Source organism: Sebastes fasciatus, chromosome 17, assembly GCF_043250625.1.
Source record: "Sebastes fasciatus isolate fSebFas1 chromosome 17, fSebFas1.pri, whole genome shotgun sequence".
Lineage (NCBI taxonomy): Eukaryota > Metazoa > Chordata > Actinopteri > Perciformes > Sebastidae > Sebastes > Sebastes fasciatus.
Window position 1 is genome coordinate 6,409,158 of NC_133811.1, and position 25,055 is coordinate 6,434,212.

The 25,055-nt window shown below is 41.3% G+C and overlaps 1 protein-coding gene across 2 annotated transcripts in view; it reads left to right on the plus strand.

Annotated features, from left to right (window-relative positions):
• The window catches only part of LOC141754814 (retinoic acid receptor beta-like), a 204,000-nt gene that overhangs the window by 139,729 nt on the left and 39,216 nt on the right, over positions 1–25,055 (plus strand). For both annotated transcript variants that reach the window (XM_074614149.1, XM_074614150.1), the window contains 2 exons: positions 8,340–8,481; positions 24,438–24,598. In XM_074614149.1, the coding sequence (XP_074470250.1) occupies positions 8,340–8,481; positions 24,438–24,598 (303 nt within the window). The remainder of the gene's footprint in view (positions 1–8,339; positions 8,482–24,437; positions 24,599–25,055) is intronic.

Consider the following 25,055-nt stretch of genomic DNA (forward strand, 5'->3'; position numbering starts at 1 on the left):
CGTTTGCCACAGTAACAATGCAGGTCTTTGTGCAGTCCGGGCTCCTTTCTTGTCCTGTTGTTCTGTTTCTGCAGTTGATACAGCAGGTGAACCACAACAACACTGCTCTCCCCATTCTGTGTTACCCAAAAAAACAAACACTTAGCACATACATAATACTCCTGAAGTGTTCACTGGAGAAAGAGTTGTTGTTGCTGTTGGTTGAAAATCTGATCTCAAAATTGTTGACAAGTAGGGGCTGAGAACATTAAAATAATCATGGCATTAGTGATGACGTCTTTAAAGCAAGTGACTCAAGAGAATCTTGAAAGTAATGGAAAATTCACTTGTTTTGTTATTATGTTGTTATCGTTATTATCCTGCACTTGCCATTTGTCCACAGCTGACTCTGTTTAAGAGAAGTTTACCTACGTAGTCTCGCGAATTCCCGGTAACTATGCATACCGGGTTCGGTTAGAATCAAATATCCTTTATTTTATATAGTACCCGTGTCAACTCCACAAAACAAAAACCTATCCAGACAGGGAATGTCTAAGGGGTTAACTTTAAGTACAGAATACATAAACTAATCGGACCTCGAGTTTGATGCTAACGCTAGCTGTTGTGCCTAGCCCCTTTCCGTGACCAACATATAACCTTAGTAAGGGTGATCTCAAGCCATATATTGTCCTTTATTTGGTTGTTGAGGTAGTCGTCGTCGTGTTTCTCGAACATTATTGGGTGTTGAGAAACCAAATTGATAAGACGTTCCCCCATTTGGCATCAAGCTACCTGGAGCTATACCTGGAGGTGTGACATCACTTGGAACGAAGGATTTCATTGGTCAAACGTGTATTTCTGCTGAAATCAAGGTCTGTCCGAATAGTTCAGCTACAGATGACTGAAGGAAAAATGGAAATGGAAACGTCAACACCGATTTTGACCAATGAAAACAGCTTGTAGTTGCAGCAAGTGCACGAAACTTTGGATAAATAGATCTGATGTTAGCTTGTTCGTGTCCACTTAGGTAGAGGTGTAAGGGGTCACAAGACACTTCATCCACATATTCAGGAGAAAAAGACTCTAGTACAGAAGTACTGAGTTCTATTAATTTACTCCTGTTTTGTTGCATACTGTAAAAATCCTTTTGTTTTGTTACGGTGATGTTTTTTGTTTTTTTGTTAAATTAATGTGCAGTTTTTCAGACTTTTTGTTTTCAACCCTTTATAGTGCATGTTTGACATTAAAATCACAAAAACTGGAGTTTTCATGTGACAGCAGCGAGTGACTTCTTCCGGTTTCATTTCCTAAAATTGGGACGGGAACATTTTAGGAAACCTGCTCTACTCATCGTCCTCCTTCTTTGACTTTTCGCGCCCAATCGTCCTGCCGGCCCGGTCCCCTTCCTGAACTCTGTGGTGTCTTTCCAGTGAACTGCAGGTGTAAGTAATAGCCTGGACTGGATAAACTGGATAAATATCACCCCCTCCCACCCTCCCTCCTCTTCCTACTCTCCACTCTACCTCTCCTCCTCATTTTTCTGGAACCCCCCAGGGTCTCCAGTGTCCTCTCCACTTTCCACGGCAGTGATAAGATGTCGACACGATTAAGAGCGAAAGCTAATCCGCCGCTCTGCCTCTCTCCCCTCGGCTGTACTGAATGCTCAGGCAACACAAAGCGCCGCGGCCGAGTCCAAAGAGCCGGACAGCCAGTCGATGGCAGGAACGGAGAGAGAGAGAGGGACGGAGATAGAGAGAGAGGGAGGGAGGGAGAAAGAGGAGGAGGCCAGGTGGACAAGGGGTTGGATTGTAGCTAAATAATTAATGGGCGGCACTTTCGTTTTTTAATCTGTAAATGAGAAGACCTAAGATGGCGGGGCCGTCGCTCTGACACCCTATCCCTGGCCCATTAAGATAACAAGATGTTGGATAATGATCTCGGTTAAGGTGCAGTTTATCAGTCCAGGGGGAAGTGGCCTCGTCTCCCAGGTGGCTGGGCCCATGTCCCCTGATGCCCCGACATTACATCTCAACAAGGCCTTATCTACACAACAGAGAGGAGAGAGTTCTGGTATGAAGAGCACAGAGTAGTATAAACACAAACACAATTAACTTTCCAGAAAGCATTGATCAGTTTGATATTGCAAAATATAGTTATTTTCAGTTTTTGGTCATAAAGGTTTATATTTGATTTATATCTATAAAATAATCAGACAGACAGTTTTTTTGGCAGATCAAATGGATTGAATACGGCAAATAAAGATATTTTGATTAGAGCTGTCAATCTATTAAAATATTCAACCCAATTAATCACATAATTGGGTTTTGAACACATTTATCTCTTCAAAATGTACCTTAAAGGGAGATTTGTCAAGTATTTAATACTCTTATCAACATGGGAGTGGGCAAATATGCTGCTTCATGCAAATATATGTATATATTTATTATTGGAAATCAATTAACACAAAACAATGAAACATATTGTCCAGAAACCCTCACAGGTACTGCATTTAGCATAAAAATATGCTCAAATCATAACATGGCAAACTCAAACCCAACAGGCAACAACAGCTGTCAGTGTGTCAGTGTGCTGACTTGACTATGACTTGCCCCAAACTGCATGTGATTATCATAAAGTGGGCATGTCTGTAAAGGGGAGACTCGTGGGTACCAATAGAACCCATTTTCATTCACATATCTTGAGGTCAGAGGTCAAGGGACCCCTTTAAAAATGGCCATGCCAGTTTTTCCTCGCCAAAATTTAGCGCAAGTTTGGAGCGTTATTTAACTCCCTTCGTGACAAGCTGGTATGACATGGTTGGTATCAATGGATTCCTCAGGTTTTCATATGTTTAGTTTGCTCGTTAATATCATGTTAACTTTGACGGCCTTAGTTTCGACACAAGATTTTTCACAGCAGCAAGTTGCTCAACAGGAAGCAACTAGAAAAAATACAGGTTCAAAATAAACTAAATTGATTAGTCAATAGAAGCTAAAACAGAAATAAGTCACAATACTCATGAGAAATGTATCCTGTCAGATCAGGAAACTCTCGTATGTGTCGTTGAGGAAAGAGATATTTTGTCATTTAATTTGGAGGTCTTGTTGGGAATATCCATATAGGAAAGGCATTTTTCCAACCGTATCTGATAAGATAACATACACTCAGTTTCCTATTCATAAAGTAGGCTACACCTATAAACTGAAACTGAGTCAGTCTAATACAACAGTCCTAAATAAATTGTGTCTTTATGAAGGTTAAAATGTTCCGTTTTGTAGAAACTGTTTTGGAGAGGAGTTGATTCAACTGTTTGTGGTTCTGTTGAACTATATATCGTTATACAGAGAGGTGTGTCAGATAGTTATCCTCCCTTCATTGATATAAATAGGGTGGACAAAATAAAAGAAACGCTAAGTAATTTGTATGTTTTACATGGAATAGAATATTGTGGCTTTAATTTTAACAACTTTAGCTTCACTGACTACCGTTTTTGTCATTATGGTTTTATATAAAACCCATTTTTACCATATATCTTCCACATATGAATAGAATTTATGGTGGATTACATGCAGTTTAATTATAAGAGCTTAGTTTAGACTATTGGTGTACGGGAAGCTCTTGTTTAGTACATAAATACACGTGAGTGATTATATTATCCTTGGTTTCCTTGGTAGGGAGAATTTTAGCATCCAGTTGGATTCAAATTATCCTCAAAAGAAGATAAATGCCATTCATCTGTTTTAATACAAACATATTAAGATAGCTTGAAGAGCTGATGGAGTTGTATAGTGCTGTATGCTGCAGACAGATGCTGTAGGAGGGTAAACTGAGTTTAGCGGCTCTGCCCTCCTCTGCATCCTTGTGTTGGAGGTGTGATTCATTCTCAGCGTGTCCCCACAGCTGAAACCTCTGATCCTATCATTTATTTAGCCCAGCAGCAGCAGCCCCATCCTCCCCCCCGCTGCACTCTACCTAGGTAAACACCTTTGTACAACACTCAGCTCAAGGGTGTCCTTTGGTTGCACATTTATAAGCTTCAAATGAGTAAACCCGCAGGACAACGCGCTGGCAAATATCAGAGCAGTCGACAGTCTCGGGTCAACACTCGAGTCCTGTGGCGGCGGAGGAGACGAATGAAAAGAGAAGAGGGAAGACAGAAAGAAAGAAGAGACGGAGGAAGGAGTAAAAGAGAGGAAATACGGAAAATAAGAGGGGAGGGGAGAGAGAAATAATCAAGGCAAAAGAGCAGATGTGATGATTGTGTGATTCTGCGTGATGATTGTGTGAGTCTCAGTGTCACCTCAGACAGACACTGGTGTTTCCCTGGAGGCTTGTAGAGATGAAGTGCTCTGAGTCGCGGCATCTGTTCACTACTGCTGCTGGAGATACACAAGGCTACACAAACAGCCTCTTCCACACACACATTATACACACAATTACAGCCTAGTATACTAAGTATAGTTCACTTGCTTGTCTTGTGACTGTTACATCCCCTCCCTTTGTTACTCAGTGAGAGTTTAAACTGAGAGCCAAAGTGACTTTTACAGATGTGGACGAAACCAAGTTACCAGAGGTAAAGTAACCACGCTGCCAAATCGGTACATTTTCATGGAAGCTGTAGTTTTTTCCGTGCACTCGTCAGTAATTTAACTTTTAACAGCAAGTACTGTACAGTAGTAGCTGATCTGTCTGAGAATATGGAAAGTAAACCTTAGAAAAGCTGATGAAAGAAATACTGAATGAGAGATTGCATTGAGTTACTGACGCTAGTGGAACAGAGGCTAGCCCAGGCATGATAGCTCTTCGCTATCTACTGCTCGCTAAGCCCCTCCCTTGAATAGGAATTGTCCAATCGTAGCTTGGGAACCGTAACTAAGCATGGCATGGTCTGTCTTTGGATTTCTCCACATGTTCAAGCGCTGTGAAAGTTGTTGAATAGTGTCTTGATTTAGCCTTTCAAAAACTGAAAAAGGAAACACTCCAGTAATCGCATTATTGTTCATAGTTAATTGCGATTAATCGCACATTTTTTATCTGTTCAAAATGTACCTTAAAGGGAGATTTGTCAAGTATTTAATACTCTTATCAACATGAGAGTGGGAAAATATGCTGCTTTATGCAAATGTATGTATATATTTAATATTGTAAATCAATTAACAACACAAAATAATGACAGATATTGTCCAGAAACCCTCACAGGTACTGCATTTAGCATAAAAAAATATGCTCAAATCATAACATGGTAAACTGCAGCCCAACAGGCAACAACAGCTGTCAGTGTGTCAGTGTGCTGACTTGACTATGACTTGCCCTAAACTGCATGTGATTATCATAAAGTGGTCATGTCTGTAAAGGGGAGACTCGTGGGTACCCATAGAACCCATTTTCATTCACATATCTTGAGGTCAGAGGTCAGGGGACCCCCTCGCCAACATTTTGTGAGAGTTTGGAGCGTTTTTTAGCCTCCTTCCCGACAAGCTAGATTCCTTATAGGTTTTCTGGTTTTGTATGATGCCAGTATCTTCACTCTAACTTTAAAAATCGCAAGTTGCGTTAATACGTTAAAGAAATTAGTGGCGTTAAAACGCATTAGCATTTACAGGTAATTATCGCGTTAACTTTGACGGCCTTAAATGTAATATATCAATAATGTGGATGAGGAAAGTTTAAATGAGATGCTCTGCAGCTCAGGCGTTGAACTGTCAACAAACCCTCCCCAAAATAGCTGAAGCTCACAAAATGCAAATCTGTCTGGGGAAGCAGTGCACAACACGCAAACTGCAGCAGCTCCCAGTATAACCCCCAGCACACTGTTCAGCACATTATCACACACACACACACACACACAAACACAGATTTCCAAGGCTAAGTGACCTGCATGCTCTCAGCTTTGAATGACATAAGTGCCTGGGTAGCCTTGGGTTCTGCACCCAACCTGAACACACTTATATGGCAGCTGATGGCGTTGCAGGCCGCTCCCATGGTCATCCATCAGACCCCACAGGTAATGTCTACTCGGCTTACATCAGCCAGGATAAAGGCCTCTATTAAGAAAATGAATAATACCAACTGAAGGGGAGGTGACCTCGGACCGATCACGTGTCATCGGGGCTGACGCGCGATTGGCTGCTTTTGGTTGGTATCTGTGCTACGGAGAGGGGGGGCGGTCCGGAGGTTGACGGATGCTCGAGGCCGAGGCGAGATGGGCTACAGAGTCAGCCGTTTCAGTCCTGTGATCTAATCTGTTACCCATCATGCATCCTGCTTCACTAATGAAAAGGCAAGGTCCCATCCGTCACAGGCAGCTATGGTAAATGGAATTTTAACCCCCCCACCCCCTTTTCCTTATACCGAACGAAGCTCCTCGGGCACAAACGCCTGAAAACATGTGCAAAAGGGCCTGGATGATGGACGATCATTGCAAAAGACCCCAGAGCAACGGCAAATTAATATCAAGAGGGAGAAAAAATCAGCGACGACTTGCGCTTCCTATAGACGCTCCTCTGCTTTCTGTCACTTTGCTCGGCAACAAACGCAGCAGAGCTCGGCCTCCGTTTCTGTGTACAGAGACTTTCAAGGAGCATCCGCACCGTCTTCATTAGCGCTGGCGTGTGGAGTGTCGTATCACATTTGTTTTTAGATGAAGAGGGCTCAAAGGGTCCTTTCTGGCATCACATAACAGCTACAGTGTGCATACTGTGTTGGCCTTGTGCAGATTTTTGATGGAAGGCTGATTGATTCAAAAGCTTACAAGAACCTCTCTTGGTCAGACAAATTTTATACAGGCACTGAGGTCGACACGACTAAAAGCTACCAAAATGTTGCGTCCAATATAATACCAACACTGTGTACCAATGGGCTTGCCGTGGTAGTTGTTGTCACCGGTGTTACGCGGTTTTCGGGCATACACTGATTGCATTACTTACCCACCGCCTCCACCGTCATTTTGCTTTTTTTTTTTACATAAATAAAACCCATTTAACTGAACGGAAGCCCATCTTGTTTCGACACCCCAAAAAACACATGAACTTTCGTGTTTTCAGTTGTTATGTCGACGGCATCGGCTCGACAGATGCGCACGGCCTGTCAGACACTAGTAGTTCTGTTTGTTCCGTTTCAGTCCGTTTATAAACAAACATAATATTGTGTTAATCACGTTATCATATTGTTTATTACTAATGTAATATAAGTTGGATTTAGCGCTGTGATGCCGTCGGTTACGTTTTTAATTTGCCAGAACGTGTCATGATGACAAATGCCATTTCATCCTGGTTGGCATAAAATCAAACCATAGTGAGCTTGTGAAAGAAATCGATCCGACTCTAGCAACGAATGTGTAAATTACAGTGTTTTTTACACACTTTCAAGCTTTTCCATACAACTCAAAATAAACAGATAAATTCCCAGCCTTGTTTTTAGACATAAAAACCTGTATAGCACTTGATTAATTGGGAAAAACGTTACTTAATAACTTAATTAAACCCGTTGTAATCTTGCGTCCTGTGGGGCCCCGTTGGGTCTGTAGGCTAGCCTTGCACACATGTTGAAAGGTTTTTTTAGGCCTCACACATCATAACCGTAACAGAACATTTATGAAATTCAAGGACATTCAGTTACAGGTTTTTTAACCAGTGATCAAAATGTGACCGTGGCTATATCATTTTCATTTTCTTGTCATTCTTAGCGATCTAGGAGTGATAAACTTAGTCTCTTGAGCTTGAATCCCTGAGCTCAACTCCTCAAACTGTAATGATCCCTTCATCTCATCACAGCTCTTCCACTGTCACAAGAGTAGACGGAGCTACATGTGCTTATTTACTTATATCTCTTTCAACACTGAGGCACTGAATGAGCCAAATTAAGACCTATTACTTAACTTCTGTTCTACTGACTTACAATGAAACAATCTTTGGAGAGAAAAGTGTCTTTGGTCTTCGACAGAAGCTCAATGTCACCTTCAGACGTGGCGCTCCCCGCCCACAGCTGAACCAAAGTCCTCCGTTATTCTTCCATCCAGCACCAGCCGCCTCACTGTTTGATACCCCGAGGTTCCTTCGCTCTCTGTTCCCACAAGTGCTCTGTTTCTGAGCTTAAATCCAGCATTTGAAGCTCCGCAGAGCTCCCAGCAGGGACACACCGACTCTCTTTTGTCTCAGCCTTAATGGCAACGAAAAGACAAAAAAACATCTAGCACATTGTTCTACAGACTGTCGTGACATTATGATATCCAGTGGCAGGAGAATTTCAATGGGGGCTGCGTGGATGTTTTAGAAAATAGGCGGCTACAGAAGATTAGAAGGAAAATTAGGTTAATGTCGTGAGAGTCTTTCTTTTCATCCCTCCTCTGTCTGTTTCCTCAGGGTTTTTTCCGCCGAAGCATCCAGAAGAACATGGTGTACACGTGTCACCGGGACAAGAACTGCATTATCAACAAGGTGACGAGGAACCGCTGTCAGTACTGCCGCCTGCAGAAGTGCTTCGGAGTGGGAATGTCCAAAGAGTGTGAGTTTAAGACCCCATTTACACCGTGTGCGGATGTGGAATTGAATTAAATATTGTCATGGGTTTGAAAGAAGGGGTTTACTATCCACTGCTCTCTGCTGCTTCAGAGGCTTTTCCACCCAAACTAGAAGAACATTCAGGGGAATTAATTTATGGAGATGACTTGAATTAAATTTTTATTTGGAATACCAATTATGAGTAGGGCTGGCTGGTTGAAAATTAGTTTTGATATCTTTGCCAATATCTTTGACAGTCCTAGTTTTGGATACGCGCAAATATTGCCAACCTTTTCAAGAAGGTGGTTTAAGGAATGAAAGAGGGAGGCTGTGTTCACACGGTGGAACAACTCCACTACCGGTTACGTTAATCGGAGTATGCACAGCTGCATGTAAACTGGAATATTCATTTTCATTAGCCTTGTACACAGCTTAGTAGGAATATTGTCTTTTTGGGAATAAGGGCTGAAAACAGAATATTTTCTGCATGTAAACGTGGTCAATGTGAGCTCCCAATAAGTATAGAGTAGTTTGCATATTATATGTTCGAATATAGATGCAAGGAGGACACCACATGGCCTAAGCCACGGTACACTGTAGGTGTGAAAAGGTACCCATTAATATGAGTGGACAGCACTGTATCTGTCAGATAATATCTCCTCTGGTAAATGGCTGCATTGTTATCAGTACGATGTGATCAATTATCCGAGTCACATGATCTGACTCGTACATTATTATGTATATGTTTCCTATACGGGCCAGTATTTCAACCAGCGAGGAGGAGTTGCATCATTCACAGAGTGTTGTGGAACATCCACCCTGTGGGATCTGAGAAGTCATGTGATGACATGATGAAAACAGAACGTCCGTATTTAGGAAACCCGGTGACTCGCTGCTGTCACTGCCATCATGCCCCCCCTACCCTGATCCATTGTCATCCATACGAACAGTTTGCATTTCACAGGTTATTGGCATCATTTGATTGCATCAGCATTTATGGCTCAGGTCCACTTCATGCTCCGTTAGCCTCAGGGGGGGACCATCCCTTTCTCTTATGCTGTTTCACACCTCAGCAGAGGAATCATGGAAAAGATGATGTCTTGATATCCTCAGGCTAACCCCCCCACCCCACCCCAACCCCCACCCACAGGGCCACTGATGAGAAAGGGAACTATTCCCCTTTCCTATATTCATGGATGGAGGTGATTGGGTGGTGTCCTAGTCTGAACGGCAGCAACAGAAGGTCCATGCTGCTGACTGGACGATGCCGTCACTGTATGGACTGTACAGGGTCTGCAATTGTGTCTCAAATCTATTAACTATGGCAGATACACCATCGGGGGGAGACCTGTTGAGTTTTTCAAGCTAATGCACTGCAACTGCATTTACAATTTTTTTGAGTTGTAATTTTGGAAGGGTCAACTTACTTATCATGATTCATATCCAGTGCAAATTTCATATCCGACCACTACTTTGTGAAATACCAAGGGCTGTTGCAATGAACATTGCAATACCGTACTATTGACAAGCCCACCGCAAGGGATGTGCAAGCAGCCGCCACAACCGCTATGTTCACATTTTTTCTTTTTAAATTCTTTGCAATGGGTGTGCCGCATATTTTGCATATATCCAGAGCAAGTACTCTCCCTCGGGCAAACATTTTTACTCTGCGGATATTCCGTATCATAGCAACCAGACGCAACCAAAGCGTGAGCTTCAGCTGAAAAATTGCCCTTCTGTGTCCTGCATTTAACAATAAACACGTATTTAATTGATTTTAAAACTGTCATCTTTGACATTTTAAAAAGCAACAATATACCGAATAATAGCCTAACAATAAAGTGTATTTATATAGCACTAAAATTAAGATAAATTAAGTAATTCACAAAAAATATTTAAAATAAAACTGTCAATAATACCACATATTGCACTGTGGAGCCAACCATTATCACCGCAGGGAAAATTCCTTCCCCGTGTCAGCCCTAGAAATACCTGACCATACCTGTGTTGGTTCAAGTAGAAATTTCCAATATTAATCTTGACTTGGTGGCAGAGATAACATTAGGGTGTCACCAAAATCATTAGGAATCCTCTGTAGGCCATGAATATACAATTTGTCATGGCGAGACTGACTGACATTCCCCATCCTGTCCATCCAGTTGCACCGGCACTAAAATGATTTAAGAACCATTGCTAGCAGGGCTAAAAATACAAGCCTATGTTAAAACATTCTTTTATATTAACGATAGATTGAATGACCATAAGTACTGTGAAAGAAGCTGCTCGTAATGACAGACCTATATGAAATCATCACCCAATTTATGAAATGTAATATAAATAGAATAAAGCTTTAATGCTGCTTTAATAATTGCAGCTACTAGTGATTACTGTTATTAAAGCCCCTTTCCCACTGAACAAAAAAAAAACCACTAACATCTGGCTTTTGTCTTCAGTGGGAAATGTTACAATTGGCATTCATTTCCAGGACAAATGACTCTGCAGTAGTAACGGGTGTTTATCGGCTCCAGCTCTGATCGCCAGTGATGGAAACATGACAACCGGTTGGACACGCGATGCTATGTGACGCACGTTGAAGTAAATGAAATTATCAGGGATTTTGGACAAAACAAACAAGTACTATGCTCTCCTCAAAGCCACCAGGCTCCAGTCAGACAACAGTCATTTTATCTCCCCGATCATCGAAACACACTTCATTCAAACTCGACAGATACAAAATAAAACGTCTTTGTTAGTCTTTCCACTGTTACAACAATCACCAACTCTGGTTTGAGAGATTGACAAGAAACTGAATAAGTAACAGATATAAAGTAGAAGTAACCACCGTCACATTTTCACGGTTTACTAACGGCACACATTGAAAGTGACACACCAGGAAAAAAAGGCATACTCGCCTACTGGCAATGGGACAGTAATCTATCGCCTATTTTAGCAGGTTTTTCCGTGTTTAAAATAACCTGCATATACACCCTAATATTGGTGGAAAAAATCATATACTGTGTTAATTAATTAGCTAAGCAGACATCTAAACACATGATCAGACAGTACAGAACATTCAGTTCTGGCTGTATGTTTTAGAAACACTGCCAACCATTCTCAGCTTTTATGGTCCCTATAGGTTGGAGGCATCCAATATGGCCACCACAGGCTATATGACACCTGAAAGCTTACATTTATAGTGGTAGTTATTTCATAATGAAAGTAGGGTGCTGAGAGCTCAGTCTGAGGACGGAGTCAGAAGATGGACGGGAACATCTGCTTTTGGACACTGGACTCGTGCTATCATGTGCCTCTGGAGATTACTGAACTGCTACTTAGAGTGCAACACAAAGGGAGCATTGTTTTATGTGTGTGTGTACGTGATTGTGTCTACGAGTGTGTGTGTGTGCGTGTGTGTGTGTGTGTGTGTGTGTGTGTGTGTGTGTGTACGCTGCACCAGCAGGTATGTGATCGAATGCGTCATTACACAAGTCGTGTCTTTGTATTTTTTCAGTGGTAAGCCATCATGAGTCTCATAAAGTCATGAGTACTGATGTGATCCATTATTAATCTGGTGAATCTGCAGAGCAAGAAGAGGAGGAGGAAGACTGCAGTGTGTGTGTGTGTGTGTGTGTGTGTGTGTGTGTGTGTGTGTGTGTGTGTGTGTGTGTGTGTGTGTGTGTGTGTGTGTGTGTGTGTGTGTGTGTGTGTGTGTGTGTGTGTGTGTGTTTTGTTCAGTTCAATGGGGCTAAAATATTCAGTGTAGACATGAAATGATGCAGAGTTTGACTGAAATTATGTTTTCAACTCGTCTCTCCCAACTCGAGGCACCATTTAGCGTCTGTATGAGACGCACCGGGCTTTCAACTAAGTCCAATGTAAATACATCAGCGTCATTATTCAGCCCAGTCGCACAGCAGTTTTAATGTATTGATTGGTGTACATAGATTTGAAGTTCCCATTTGTTTCGTCAGGGTCTGCACAAAATCAATTCTTGTGTCATCCACGTAGTTGTGAACCGGGAAGTATAAAGAGCGGCAAATGCCGCATAGGTAAGAGGTCGGGGTAGATCGGTGGTTCAAAAAATACATCGATTTATTTGTCGCCTAACTTCCGAACTTAATTGCGGCACTTCCTGAGTTATTTTAAGCCAAACCGCAATCTTTTCCTGAAGCTAACTAAGTTTTTGTTACGCAACTTCCGTACTTAAGTTACGCCACTTCAGGTGTTATTTGAACCCAAACCGCAATCTTTTCCTAAACCTAACTAAGTAGTTTTGTTGCCTAAGCCTAACTAAGTCGATCTATTCCTAAACCTAAGTAGTTTTATTATGAAAACAATGGTGAGGAAATCGACACGTGCGTCACGTGTTGCTGGACGTTCGCGGCAAAACGCAGAAAAAACATGTTGAAAGTCGTGCTGAGAGTCACGAAAAAAAGGAAATTTGGGTCTATGTGCATGACTCAAATAGATAAGATTTCGTGACTATTTCACAAACTGCCGTGAGACTGTGTTGCATTATTAGACGGTCAGAGGAACTGACAGTATAAAGAGTGAGGAGGAAATATTCAATATCTACAGTTTGATTAATTTCATGGGCAAAAATGTACAAAAGCGTGCTCGGGCTTTCGTTTAAAAGAACAGTCTATTGGACTCTGAGTCCGTTGTTTTGTCTTTTAACTTCCTGTCTACACAGGATGTGGTATTGTGGTAGGTTGTTTGGATGCTGCTTCTGATCATTTTACCTGCATTTTATCAAATATCTATCTAAATGAGAGACTTTCTTCTACAGCAGTCTGGCAAACATCCACTGCTATTTACAGAGAGGTGGTGATCAAATCAGTTCTCCTGCACAGCTCCAGGATCAGCTGGTCAACTATTAAAACTATTGTTCTGTTTATTTTATCTCTGTGTGGAAAAGCCTCTGAACCAGCAGCGACCGTCATGACAATCTAAGTTGCGTATGTGCGTCTCTCATTCCCTTCCTGATCCAAGGTCACATTTTCACAATGCAGGTTTCCCATCTGACATCCCCCCTCTTCCCTCCACCCCCCCTCGTCCCAGCAGGACCATTAGCTTAAACCTCAATGCTCTGGTGGCAGCGAAGAATTATCATGGTTGCTCGACACCCACCTGGTTAGTGTTAGGGAGCTGCCATGTTAAGTGTCGTGGCAAGCGGCCCGGACTGCGTCACGTGGGCTCCAGATAGATAGTGTTTATTTAGCGCTGCATCTGTTTGCTCAAAGAGACACTGTGCAGAGCTTGGCAGCACGCAGATGGCTGGCCGGCGGCTTCTCTCAAAAGCGGCCGCCATCCACGCCTGCTGCCCGCCGCTGAGCCACGCAGCATCCCAATAAAGCAGCAGAGCAGAGAAAAAATGCACCATGCTGCACCGGGGGGCGGGAAGAAAAAAGAGATAAAGAGGACGACAAAAGACAGAGGATGAGACATTGCTCATTGACTAAAGGAGGGGGGAGATGAGAGTCCGGGAAAGCCGAGGGATGGGGAGAGTGACAGTAGGGCATCGCTGTGGAGAGTGTATTTAACAGTGTGTCTGAACTCCACTCAATGACCCGTCATCCCTTGGTCTAACATTCTGGAGAGCACTTCAGAAACACTCATTCACAGCGCTCCCTCAAAGCCTGACACGGTTGCTGTGTGGAGGGTTTTCCAGTCCTAGTAAATACCTAACACACACCTTTTTAGTTTTGGATTGGAATCAGATGGTTTGTGCTCATATGTTTTCATGTCAGAGTTCAAATACCATCGTTTCACTAGAGTTTGTCCACCAGTGAAGCCGGAGAGGTGGTTTCTCTGTTAATGACGTGTCTGTATTTGGATTGGATTTAACTGGACTAACCTTAATCTAAGCATCTTCAGCATCAGTTAAAGCACCAGTTAAGTACGTTTTGGTTGTGATGTGTAATTATAAGTAGGGCTGTCAATCGATTCAAATATTTAATCGCGATTAATCGTATGATTGTCCGTTGTTAATTGTGCAAATTTTGCATCTGTTCAAAATGTACCTTAAAGGGAGATTTGTCAGGTATTTAATACTCGTATCAACATGGGAATGGACAAATATGCTTGCTTTAGGTAAATGCATTTATATACTTATTATTGGAAATCAATTAACACAAAAAAGGACACATGTTGTCCAGAAATCCTCACAGGTACTGCATTTAGCATAAAGAAATATGCTCAAATAAGGAAGCTCATAACATGGCAGAGTTCTGAGTCAGGCAGTGTGCTGACTTGACTATGACCTGCCCCAAACTGCATGTGATTATCATAAAGTGGGCATGTCTGTAAAGGGGAGACTCGTGGGTAAACATTGAACCCATTTTCATTCACATATCTGGAGGTCAGAGGTCAAGGCTCCCCTTTGAAAATGGCCATGCCAGTTTTTCTTCGCCTGAATTTAGTGTAACTTTTGAGCGTTATTTTGCCTCCTTGGCGACAAGCTAGTATGACGTGGTTGGTACCAATGGAATCCTATAGTTTCAGATGATGCTAGTATCTTCACTCTAGCTTTAAAACTGACAACCTAAAAATCGCAAGTTGCGTTCATCGTTAAAGAAATTAGTGGCTTTAAAACAAATTTGCGATAACGCGTTAATATCGCGTCAGCTTTAAAAGGCCCTAATTTGAGGATTCCTTCATTTAGGAAATTGTGATGACATGTGTTTTCACTGTTTTCTGTAGAAAATGATTGTAGTTTATAGTTTATAAAAAAATCAACAGATGACTCTTTAATGTTTGCCATGCAAAAGACCCGTCATACATTTCAATAAGACAATCAGTTGATCATAAGTGGACCCCACAGGGTGCAAACACAGAGGGGGAAACTCAGGGTTGTCCTGCAAAAAAGTCTAACGTGCGCTGATAAGCCTTCAAACTCATGGATTCAATACTCAAACTGGACTTCCTGGATCATATTTCATCTTATCACTGGTACCTGAAACAACACACGACCCCCACCAATGCAGCCCCTTTTTTCAATGCAGGGCCGAAGAAGTTACACAGAAAACAGAGTTCAAGCAACCAAACAGATGCTTAAAGACCAGTAAAGATAAAAGTGCAGCTACTGTTCATGTGGAAGTCAGGAGTAGTGATCACAGGCACTACATAATGTTGAGTCCCTGCGCCGGATGGGTTCCCTCTGCCCCTTTTGTGGGTATTAAAAAGCCATATATTTTCATGGCCTCTTGTCCGATGCATCATTTGGATGTATCTGCTCATGCTCGCAGTCATTTGCTTGGAGTGCAGTGGTAATTGATTGCCCTTGGTGGGTGGGTTGGGGGGCGCACTTGCTACGTCGTTGTCTTCCTAAATCACATCTCGTGGCTCGGCTGCCTCTGTGTGGACCACAACAACCCCCATCGCCAGACACAGTTTGTCACCACACTATGACAAATGACATCCAGGGACACACGTGAACAGATTGTGCACCATCCCCCTTTTCTATACCATTATTCGGTACCATCCCCCCCGGCCAAGGGGCAACGTGTTTTTGTGTATTTTTTCTATGTGTCTAGAGAAAGGATCATGGACCGCCTGGTTTTGCCCTCACCCCACCAACATGACTGTCTGTCCTCTGTTGTTCAAGTTACTAACAGCAGATTTTTGTACAGAGTTTTGGGAGATCAGGCGTTGCTCTTTTAGACGTTCTTTTCTAAACATTGCGATCAGGATTAAAAAGATGCCGTTTTGCTGTGCCATTTTGGCCATGACAGCAAGAAAATCCTCCATTATTCACCTCGGATAGATGTATTAGTTAGGTCGGATAGTTGGGATATGCTCGAAAAGAACTATTACGGAGTGAAAAAACGTCCATCATAGAGAGTAGGGAGACGCTATATCATTTAAATATATGGGGATAACGGCTCCCCTGAAAGATATTCATCACTTCATTCATGCTCTCATGAAAAGTGAAAATATTTGTGTAAAGAATGAAAAAAAGAGAGCTAGAGAGAGAAGTTCAAACCCTGTATACTTTCTCACCTCCACACACACACACACACACACACACACACACACACACACACACACACACACACACACACACACACACACACACACACACACACACACGGGAAGTTAGTGTGAATTTGGCAGCCTGTTCGCACGAAAAGGTGTATGAATGCCACGATAATGCAAAGGCATTTAGCGTGCAATAAACACCTTTCTTGCTTTTGACGTGTCATTTGTCATTTATATTGAGTCTGACGTCAACGCATCCGTGTAAATATGCCTCGCTCAGAGTTAGTGACGTAGAATAAAAAGCGAGAAAGACCACTTACGGCGGGAAGGGAGGTGGATGGGTCCAACAAACACACGGCTTTTAACCAAGAGACCGGTGTTTTGTTTTGTAAGTTACATTAGTGACATTTGTGATGTCTTTTCCGTAGTTATGATAAGTTGTTTCTGTATGTATTTTACTTAGTTTACGTACTTATTTTAAACCCAACCATGACGTTTTTAACTTAGTGGTTTTGTTGCCTAAACCTAACTGCGGATGTTACCGTAGTTTTATTTGCGTGGCGTACCAATGAAACGCGAAAAGCGGCGTACAGATTAGGGATGCATCGATCCAACTTTTTCAGTCCCAATACCGAAAGCGACACCAGGGCGTTGGGTATCGGCCGATACCGAGTACCGATCCGATACCAGTGTTTAATTAATAAGCTGTATGTCTCACTGTGTGGAAGTGACTGAGATCATTCTTTTATGTGTAAGACAACATCAGGCTCGACTTAAACATTACTTTCTTAACTTTGTAAAACAAAATGTAAAAAAATAAATACACAGATATAAATTTAGCTAATTGTTATTTATTATTAAAATAATCAATCGTACTCCAGCAACTTGGTAAAAAAATCTTCAAAATTAACAGAAATTACAATTCAAGTGTAAACCTGTTTAATGCAGCAACAAATTGGTCAAAACTTAAACAGGAATTAAAATTCCTGTATATAATGTATGAAGTATATAAACGTAGAATTGAATAGATCGGTCCCATCGTCACCGATGCCGGATCCAGCTATTTGAGTCCTAAAATGCGTCCTCATGACGCGGAATGTCCGTGTAAAGTCGTGCTATTTACACGCCGTCCTGTGAGATCGGGTGTGAATTTGCCGTTTCTGAAGCTTTTTGACCATCCAACCAAGTAGTTGTAATAAAGTATACTGGCAGATTAATGTCAGTATGAAAGCAAGTTTGCCAGGGAGATTCCTCAGTGAAGTCAAAACTCAGATGCATACTGTAAACTGTGCACAAGACAAAACCAGATGTGTCACATACACAGTGTGTCTATTTGACATTGACACGCGTCAATTGATGCCCGTAGCACACATTGGACGTGTCAACAGAGAGAAGAGGTGGCCATAACAGTTAGAAATGTGCCAATCTGTGGAACAGCGTGATAAAATTGCTGGTTTTTGTGACGACACTGTTCCAGTGGTGTGTCCCAGTGCATTGATATGTAGGTCAAACCATGATGACGCACTTCAAGAAAACCAATGGGCGCGGGTGTTTTGTCATACGCCTAGTGTGGCTATTAGGACTTACTTTATAGTAATAATAAGATATTAAAAACCAGTTCACTGCATCTTATCATTAAAGGGCATGACCATTAAGATGTCTGACTACGCAATATTTTAATAGTGTATTCTGAGCGTGTTGTAGATCCATTTTAAATAAGCAACTTTTAATAATTTACAACAATCGTAAAAACTAACTTATTTTTGATTTGTATTATACTCCAAAAAATGTTGTTTTATATATTAATGTGATTATTTATGTGTATATGTGATAAACATTAAGTTCGTTATTTAAGTTATAGAAAGAGTTACGACCTTTTGACTTTTGACTTCTTTTTTTTCTTAAAAGATTACGGATTAATCGATTATCAAAATAGTTGGTGATTAATTTAATAGTTAACTAATCAATTAATCGTTGCAGCTTAGGGACATATTTTTCACATGTGCTCTTTCACAAAAACAATATTTTGTGCATATATTTGCTTCATCGTCATCTCATTTGATCACTTTCATCCCCAATTTAAACATTTAGTTGTTTCTTTTCCTTTCTCATGATCATTTCTTGTTTTGAATCCTGTATCTGATTTGATGTGCGGCAGGTTTCTATTGCTCCATTCTGAATCACTGCTCCTGCTCCACGATCTGCTTTATCTGCTGCTGCTGCTGTGTTGAGTGTTTGCAGCTTTTCTCTGAGGAGCAGCAGATTGAAGGAGGCCCAATGCCTCTCTATCCTCTGTCAGTCAAACCCCTCCCACTGCCCCCACACTGACACTATAAACCATGATGACAGACACGGTTAGGATCAATTCTCCCATCACTGGATTCATGTTACATCTCTGAAGATTATCATTGCCAGGTATGAAGCTAGAAATACCAGTAACAAGTGATGGGAACATTCCAGTCTGTGCCCAGGATCTGTTTAGTTAAATCACTGTTGCAGTTTATCTGAAGCAACATTATCGCTGTCAAACTTTGCTTTGCTAACTGAATAATTAGATCTCAGTTGATGTGGTGGAAAGTCTCTTTCATATACATATAGATACTCCCATATAATAAATGGACATATAGGTCACAGATGTAGGTCAAAAATGTATGGAGTGATTAATGTCAGCACATTATAATGCTGCCTCCCAGCGGTGACGGTAATCTGCACGAGGCCACGGCTGACCAAAACATTCAGTCTAATTCCCTGAAAAAGAAAATTATATTGACTCCTCTTTCATTTGGATGCTTTGAGATGATCCGATAATGTGGAGACGGATCATGAGATGTGAGATGTGGGTGTCAAGGTCTGTACACACCGGGGGCAATTTTTTCTTTATGCGATTAATATGCACGCATCAATATACTGTTTTTTTTGTCAAGACTATTTCTCAGCCAGAACAGGAAAATTACACGGCAAAAAAGCAACATACGTTTCTTTCAGAGCGAGGTTTTTCTAAGCTTTCACCCCGCGATTAAACGCATCAACCAGTCACGTTGCGCGGAACAGACATAGTCAATACATAGGCTACACTATATTGTACAACAACATGGATGGTCCAAACAAAAACGGCAAACTTCATTATGAGGAAGCAATCCCTTTTAAACTATATAAAAATGTGATAAACAATGATAAAAGTATTAATCCTATAACACTGTTTTTACTACTGAAACAGCATACAATCATAGTGCTGCTGTATTGATCCCAGTGCTGTAATACTCACACTGGCCACTGTAACTCACAGCTCTAGTGATGTAATGCTGATCCAAGCAACCTTGCAGCTGCAGGGGGCCCAAAACAGGGAATCTGGCAGAGGAGGTACCAAGATCATATGTATGGTAGAGGAGGTACCAAGATCATATGTATAGCAGAGGTCATATGCTGATTAGTAAGACAGAGACCAGTAGAATTGAGGAATACCACAATTTACGATGACAGGAAAATAGGAGGTGAGTTCTTTGTTCCAAGTATATAAGGTTATGATCTAAAGACCGCGGGCAGTTGCGTCCGGACAGACGTGTCCGGACCTGCTCGGGTTTTGGTTGTGTTTGTGTCTGTTGATATTAAACACGATGAAAACTCTGCTTTTTGCAAAATACTTGTACAGCATTATGTGATTCATTTGAGTAACCTGTGTTGACTTTCTGACTCCATTAAAATTGAACATTGAAGAATATTGAGCTGGGATCTCTGCCGTTCCTGGCCCAAGGCTTGAGATTTCCAGACTCAACAATTACTCCTTTCAACCTCGACAATGGCAGCTCAAAACAGATCCACTCCTTCCTTTCTTACCTTTCACAATAAAAGCTCTGTACACTACATAACCCAGCGAGCACCAACAAGGATTTCAACGTTGATTTCCAGCCGAAAAACAGGGTGACATTCGGTCTGAACGTCTAAGACCTCTTTTCGCCCTCTTTTCAACCAGCTAAAATGTGTTTACAACATCAACTTGTCACATTTGTTTAATCATTTAGATACTTTTTTAGTTGTAGGTTGAAAGAGATGATATTGATTAATGTGTGCAGTATATTTCTCTTAAGTCGTATTGCACTGGTCTGCAAAATGTGGTAATTTCAATGCATTTAATATTTCATATAAAATGTCATAATATGGAACTATATAGGCTCTGTGCTGTGTTCTATACATTAATGTAAAATATGAAAGTGTGCTTACGGCTGTAACGCACATGTGTAAGCACTTAGCATGAGCACACGCTGTACAGCTTCATCAACTAGTAGCACCAGGGAGACTCGCTCTGAACCGGGACTTGCGTAGCGATGTGAACGAGCTGTTTTTTTAAAAACATCTTTACAATGGAAATTTTTCCACTCACTGGAACCAGAGAGAACTCAAATTCACTCGGAGCATTTCACTAGAAGGAAACTTAATAAAATAGCTTAGGTTATACAACAATCTACCTCAGACAGACTGCCAGACGCTGCTCTGGGTCAATAGGATCCCAGTTTTGGCCTCTGCCTGTGCAAATCTTTTCAAACTGTTTATTGAGAAAGTGTTGCAACTGTCGCATATTGGCATCGTCGTTGGTATGAATAGTTTTGATGCAAAATATTCGCAGGTGAGCATTCTCGTGTCGTTTATTCTGCACGACCCCGGTGTGTAAAGGCCTTAATATGTCTTAATTAAACAGATATATACAGTACAGCATGTGGAGTCCCTGGTTGTGTCTGATTTGGTCGGCAGACTATATGCATATTAAAGTACTGACATATTCTGATAGGATCCAAGCTGTATGTACAGTATATTATTATCTTTATTGAATTCTGTGCATCAATTGAATCAGGAGATATAAAGTTGTTGTCAAGGCAGATGAGACCTTTGAGGTCGACTCCATCTGGGGTTAATGCCTGATTATGGGGGATAAGCATTATAATCTGTCAATATCATAACCTCTCTGACCATCAACACCCTCGTGTAATCTTGATGATGGTGGTGGTGGTGGGAAAGGTAGCGGTTGGATGTTAGTATTAGCATCAGGAGCTCTAGGCTGTAGTGCCACAACTACCGACCAATAATCACACATCAATACTGCCAGATTAGAGTATGTAGATTGCATTAAACTAAAAATAGTCTCAGTTTATCAGGTCAGTAGACTGATACATGAGTGTGTATAGACATGACTGGATGGATGCTGTCGACAAGCCAAACTGAATTATTTTGTAATCATATCATAGAAATAACTTAAAGGTCCCATATTCTAAAAAGGGAGATTTTCAAGTCTTTTATATATTAAAAAAGCAGGTTTAAGTGCTATATAAATACTGTTAAACTATCAAAACGCTCAATATATGGAGAAATACACACAGCCCGTATTCAGAAATTGCGCGTTTGAAACAAGCTGTTAGGATTTCTGTCCATTTGTGATGTCACAAGTATACAATATTTAGACCATTACACGGTTTTAAACGTAAAAAACATTCTAAATGTGTCCCAGTTTATTTCCTGTTGCAGTGTTTGTAAATAACATCAACTGACAGGAAGTAAACATGGACCCAAACTGTTGCCTAGCAACGCAATTCCATCGCAATTCCATTGAAATGCACTAAAACGAAGCGTTTCAGACAGAGGGTAAATACAGGTATATTCAGGCAGACAGTATGAGGAAAATAGTGTTTTTTTAACATTACAGCATGTAAACATGTTCTAGTAGAAAATACAAGTATAAACCTGAAAATGAGCACGATATGGGACCTTTAAATCTGAATAAATTGATTGTTTTGGCCAATTGAACTAGTGAAACCAGCTATATAAACACAACACTGACTAATTAGTACCTTATGGAAGTGTAACCATCTATTTGTAATTTTAACTTCTCTCTGCTGTCTAAACTCTTGTACACTGTTCAGTCTCCTCCTGAGCCAACCTGCTCTTGTTTGCTTGGCTTTTTGTCTCCGTTTGTCCTTCTGGTTTTACACGTCTTCTGTAATTTCATGTGATTTTATATTGTCATGTTTCAACTGTTTGTGCTGATTGTATGCTTAACATGGTTTTGTATTTATTACCTGCTTTCTAAATGTCCTACTTTGCATGATGCTTGTCTTACTCTAAGCTTTTTTTTTATCCTGTTCAGCTGTTCATGTTTTGCTCTCTCCTGTTCTAATTTTACATGTTGTGTGTTTAATTTTGTTGTTTTAAAAGACAGTTTTAACATCTAGGCCGAGAGACAACAGTTGAAAATGTGACTTTTGGCTAACACTGGCACATTTACAGTGATGTCGATCAACGTGCAATTGTCCCTGAGAATAAATAAATACATGTAAATGCAAACCACGGCTCTTCGACTCGTCCACGGACTCGCCTCATACGTCGAGCCATGACGTTTAGCCCGCAAAGGTCTGAGGCTTATGGGAAATCGTGTTCGTAAAAGGCAGCTAAAAACAGAGCTATTAAATAAAAACGCTTCGTTTTTCAAAACACTACTGTCCTTAACTAGACATGATCTAGACGTGAACCGCACAACATACTGCTGAGTTATCACAAATGTCAATGGGATTTTTAATGAGATTTTCTTACTCCGGGAACAGAACCCGCAAGTTCCAGTTTCACTATGATCAACTGTTATTTATCAACCAAGATGGATTGTGGCCGCTGAACCGTGACACTGAATAACACACTACATGTAGAAAAATATAGGAGAGAGTCCCACGGTAGCAAACAGGCAGGAGCTATACAACAAAGCCCAGGTTGTTGTGCTTGTGAGTAAAGTGCGCCCTGAGAGACCGGAGTCCACCGGAGTCTTTTGCTTCATTAGGTGCGGATCTTTGAAGTCTGTCGCAGCAGGAGATTCAAACTATCCAACCAGGTTTATTACTCAACACACAGCATGATCATCCCAAACATCAGAAATCTCTGATCAGCTGCACACTCCCCTTTAGAATAACAAGGAGAGAGAGAGAGAGAGAGAGAGCTGGGCCCATTGTCAGCTCTGAGACACCCAAGGGACCTTCCTTGGCTGACAACACAACAGACACATCCTCTGCCCTAGTTTACAATAAAGCCCTTTATATTCACGCACCAGAGCCAACTCGTGATCCCATATTGCAGTAAGATGGTGGAATGGGAAAAGAGAGGAGCCAGCAGAGGGTGGGTTGGGGGTTTAATGCTGGTATAGATATACTGTAGTGTTATGTGACTGTGTAGAGACAAGCTTAATATTCAAATATGATATTATTATTTGTTAAAACTGCACTAATAGATCTTTTACAGCCATAATGGATGAAATGACTGGATAATGTAAGTCACAAAATGTTATTTTGCGAAATAGAAGATAATGTAGCAGTCAGAAATTCCCCAAAATCTCTGACTTGGAAGTACAATTAGGAGGCTGACATGAATGTTTGAACGATATTTTCAGGTGATTATAAAGTAAAGGAAACACTTTATATTATATTCCATTCTGCCAATAGATCCCCCTAAATGCTACAAACTTTAAAAAGTACCTGAAATACCCCGGACTTTGTTTTGTCCCTTTGACTTCTAAAACCAAACCTACACAAAATGTCATATTAGTTCACACCTCAACTTAGCCCCGAGGAGCCACATAAAAAAAAGCACCAAAATAGCTCTGAGGTAATTAATTGATTCATTAAATTAATTACTTGAGCCACACAAATCACACAATTCATTTGTGAAGAACTTGACTTTTCACAGACACTTTTGTTTTCTTCCTTTCGGAGACTTTGCCAGTGGCACTAAGCTGACAGAGACCGGTTGAGCTGACAGAGTCGACTGCAGCTAGAAAACTTTCTGTCCTTATGTAAGGTCTTTCACTTGACAACTTGCTGCATCTTCTTAAAAGTAACCAGAAAAAAATGCTTACTAGCGACAAAGTTCCTCAAGTTGCTCTTTTATTTTTTATTTCAAGTCCACGTTGCAAGTCATTGTTGACGCTAATCCTAATCCTTTGTTCTCCTTCAGCTGTTCGAAATGACCGGAATAAGAAGAAGAAGGAGAGCCCGAAGCCGGAGCTGGCAGAGAGCTACGAGATGACAGCCGAGCTGGAGACCATCATTGAAAAGATCCGTAAGGCCCATCAAGAAACCTTCCCCTCCCTCTGCCAGCTTGGCAAATACACCACGGTGAGTTCACTGGCCTGTGGTGCTTTCTGTAAAAGCTGGGCATACAATGTACAATTTTAGCTCGTTTCTGGCCCGAATTTTGAGCCGTACGACTCATTTTAGAGTCGGACGGAATTCAGCTTGGTCGGGCGTCGTTTGGCATGCAGTGTACTAGTGTTGCACGGTATATCGATACTAGAAAGGTATCGCGATACCCTGTTTTATTAGTACCGATACTTTAAGAATGACAGTGTTTTAATACACCGTGAGTTGTGTCGATGAGCAACCGCGGGGCCGTGTGTGTCTGCAGCGCTCTGCTTTAGAGGATGGCGTAAGGATTGGGATCCAGCGGGAGCAGGCACTTTACTGCTAGTGAGAGCCAGTGGTAGATAAATTAACTGTAGGGATAACCAGAAGGATGGTCATGAACCGCTCAGCAGCTGCACTGGTGTCTCTATCAGCAGAACTCCCTTAAAAA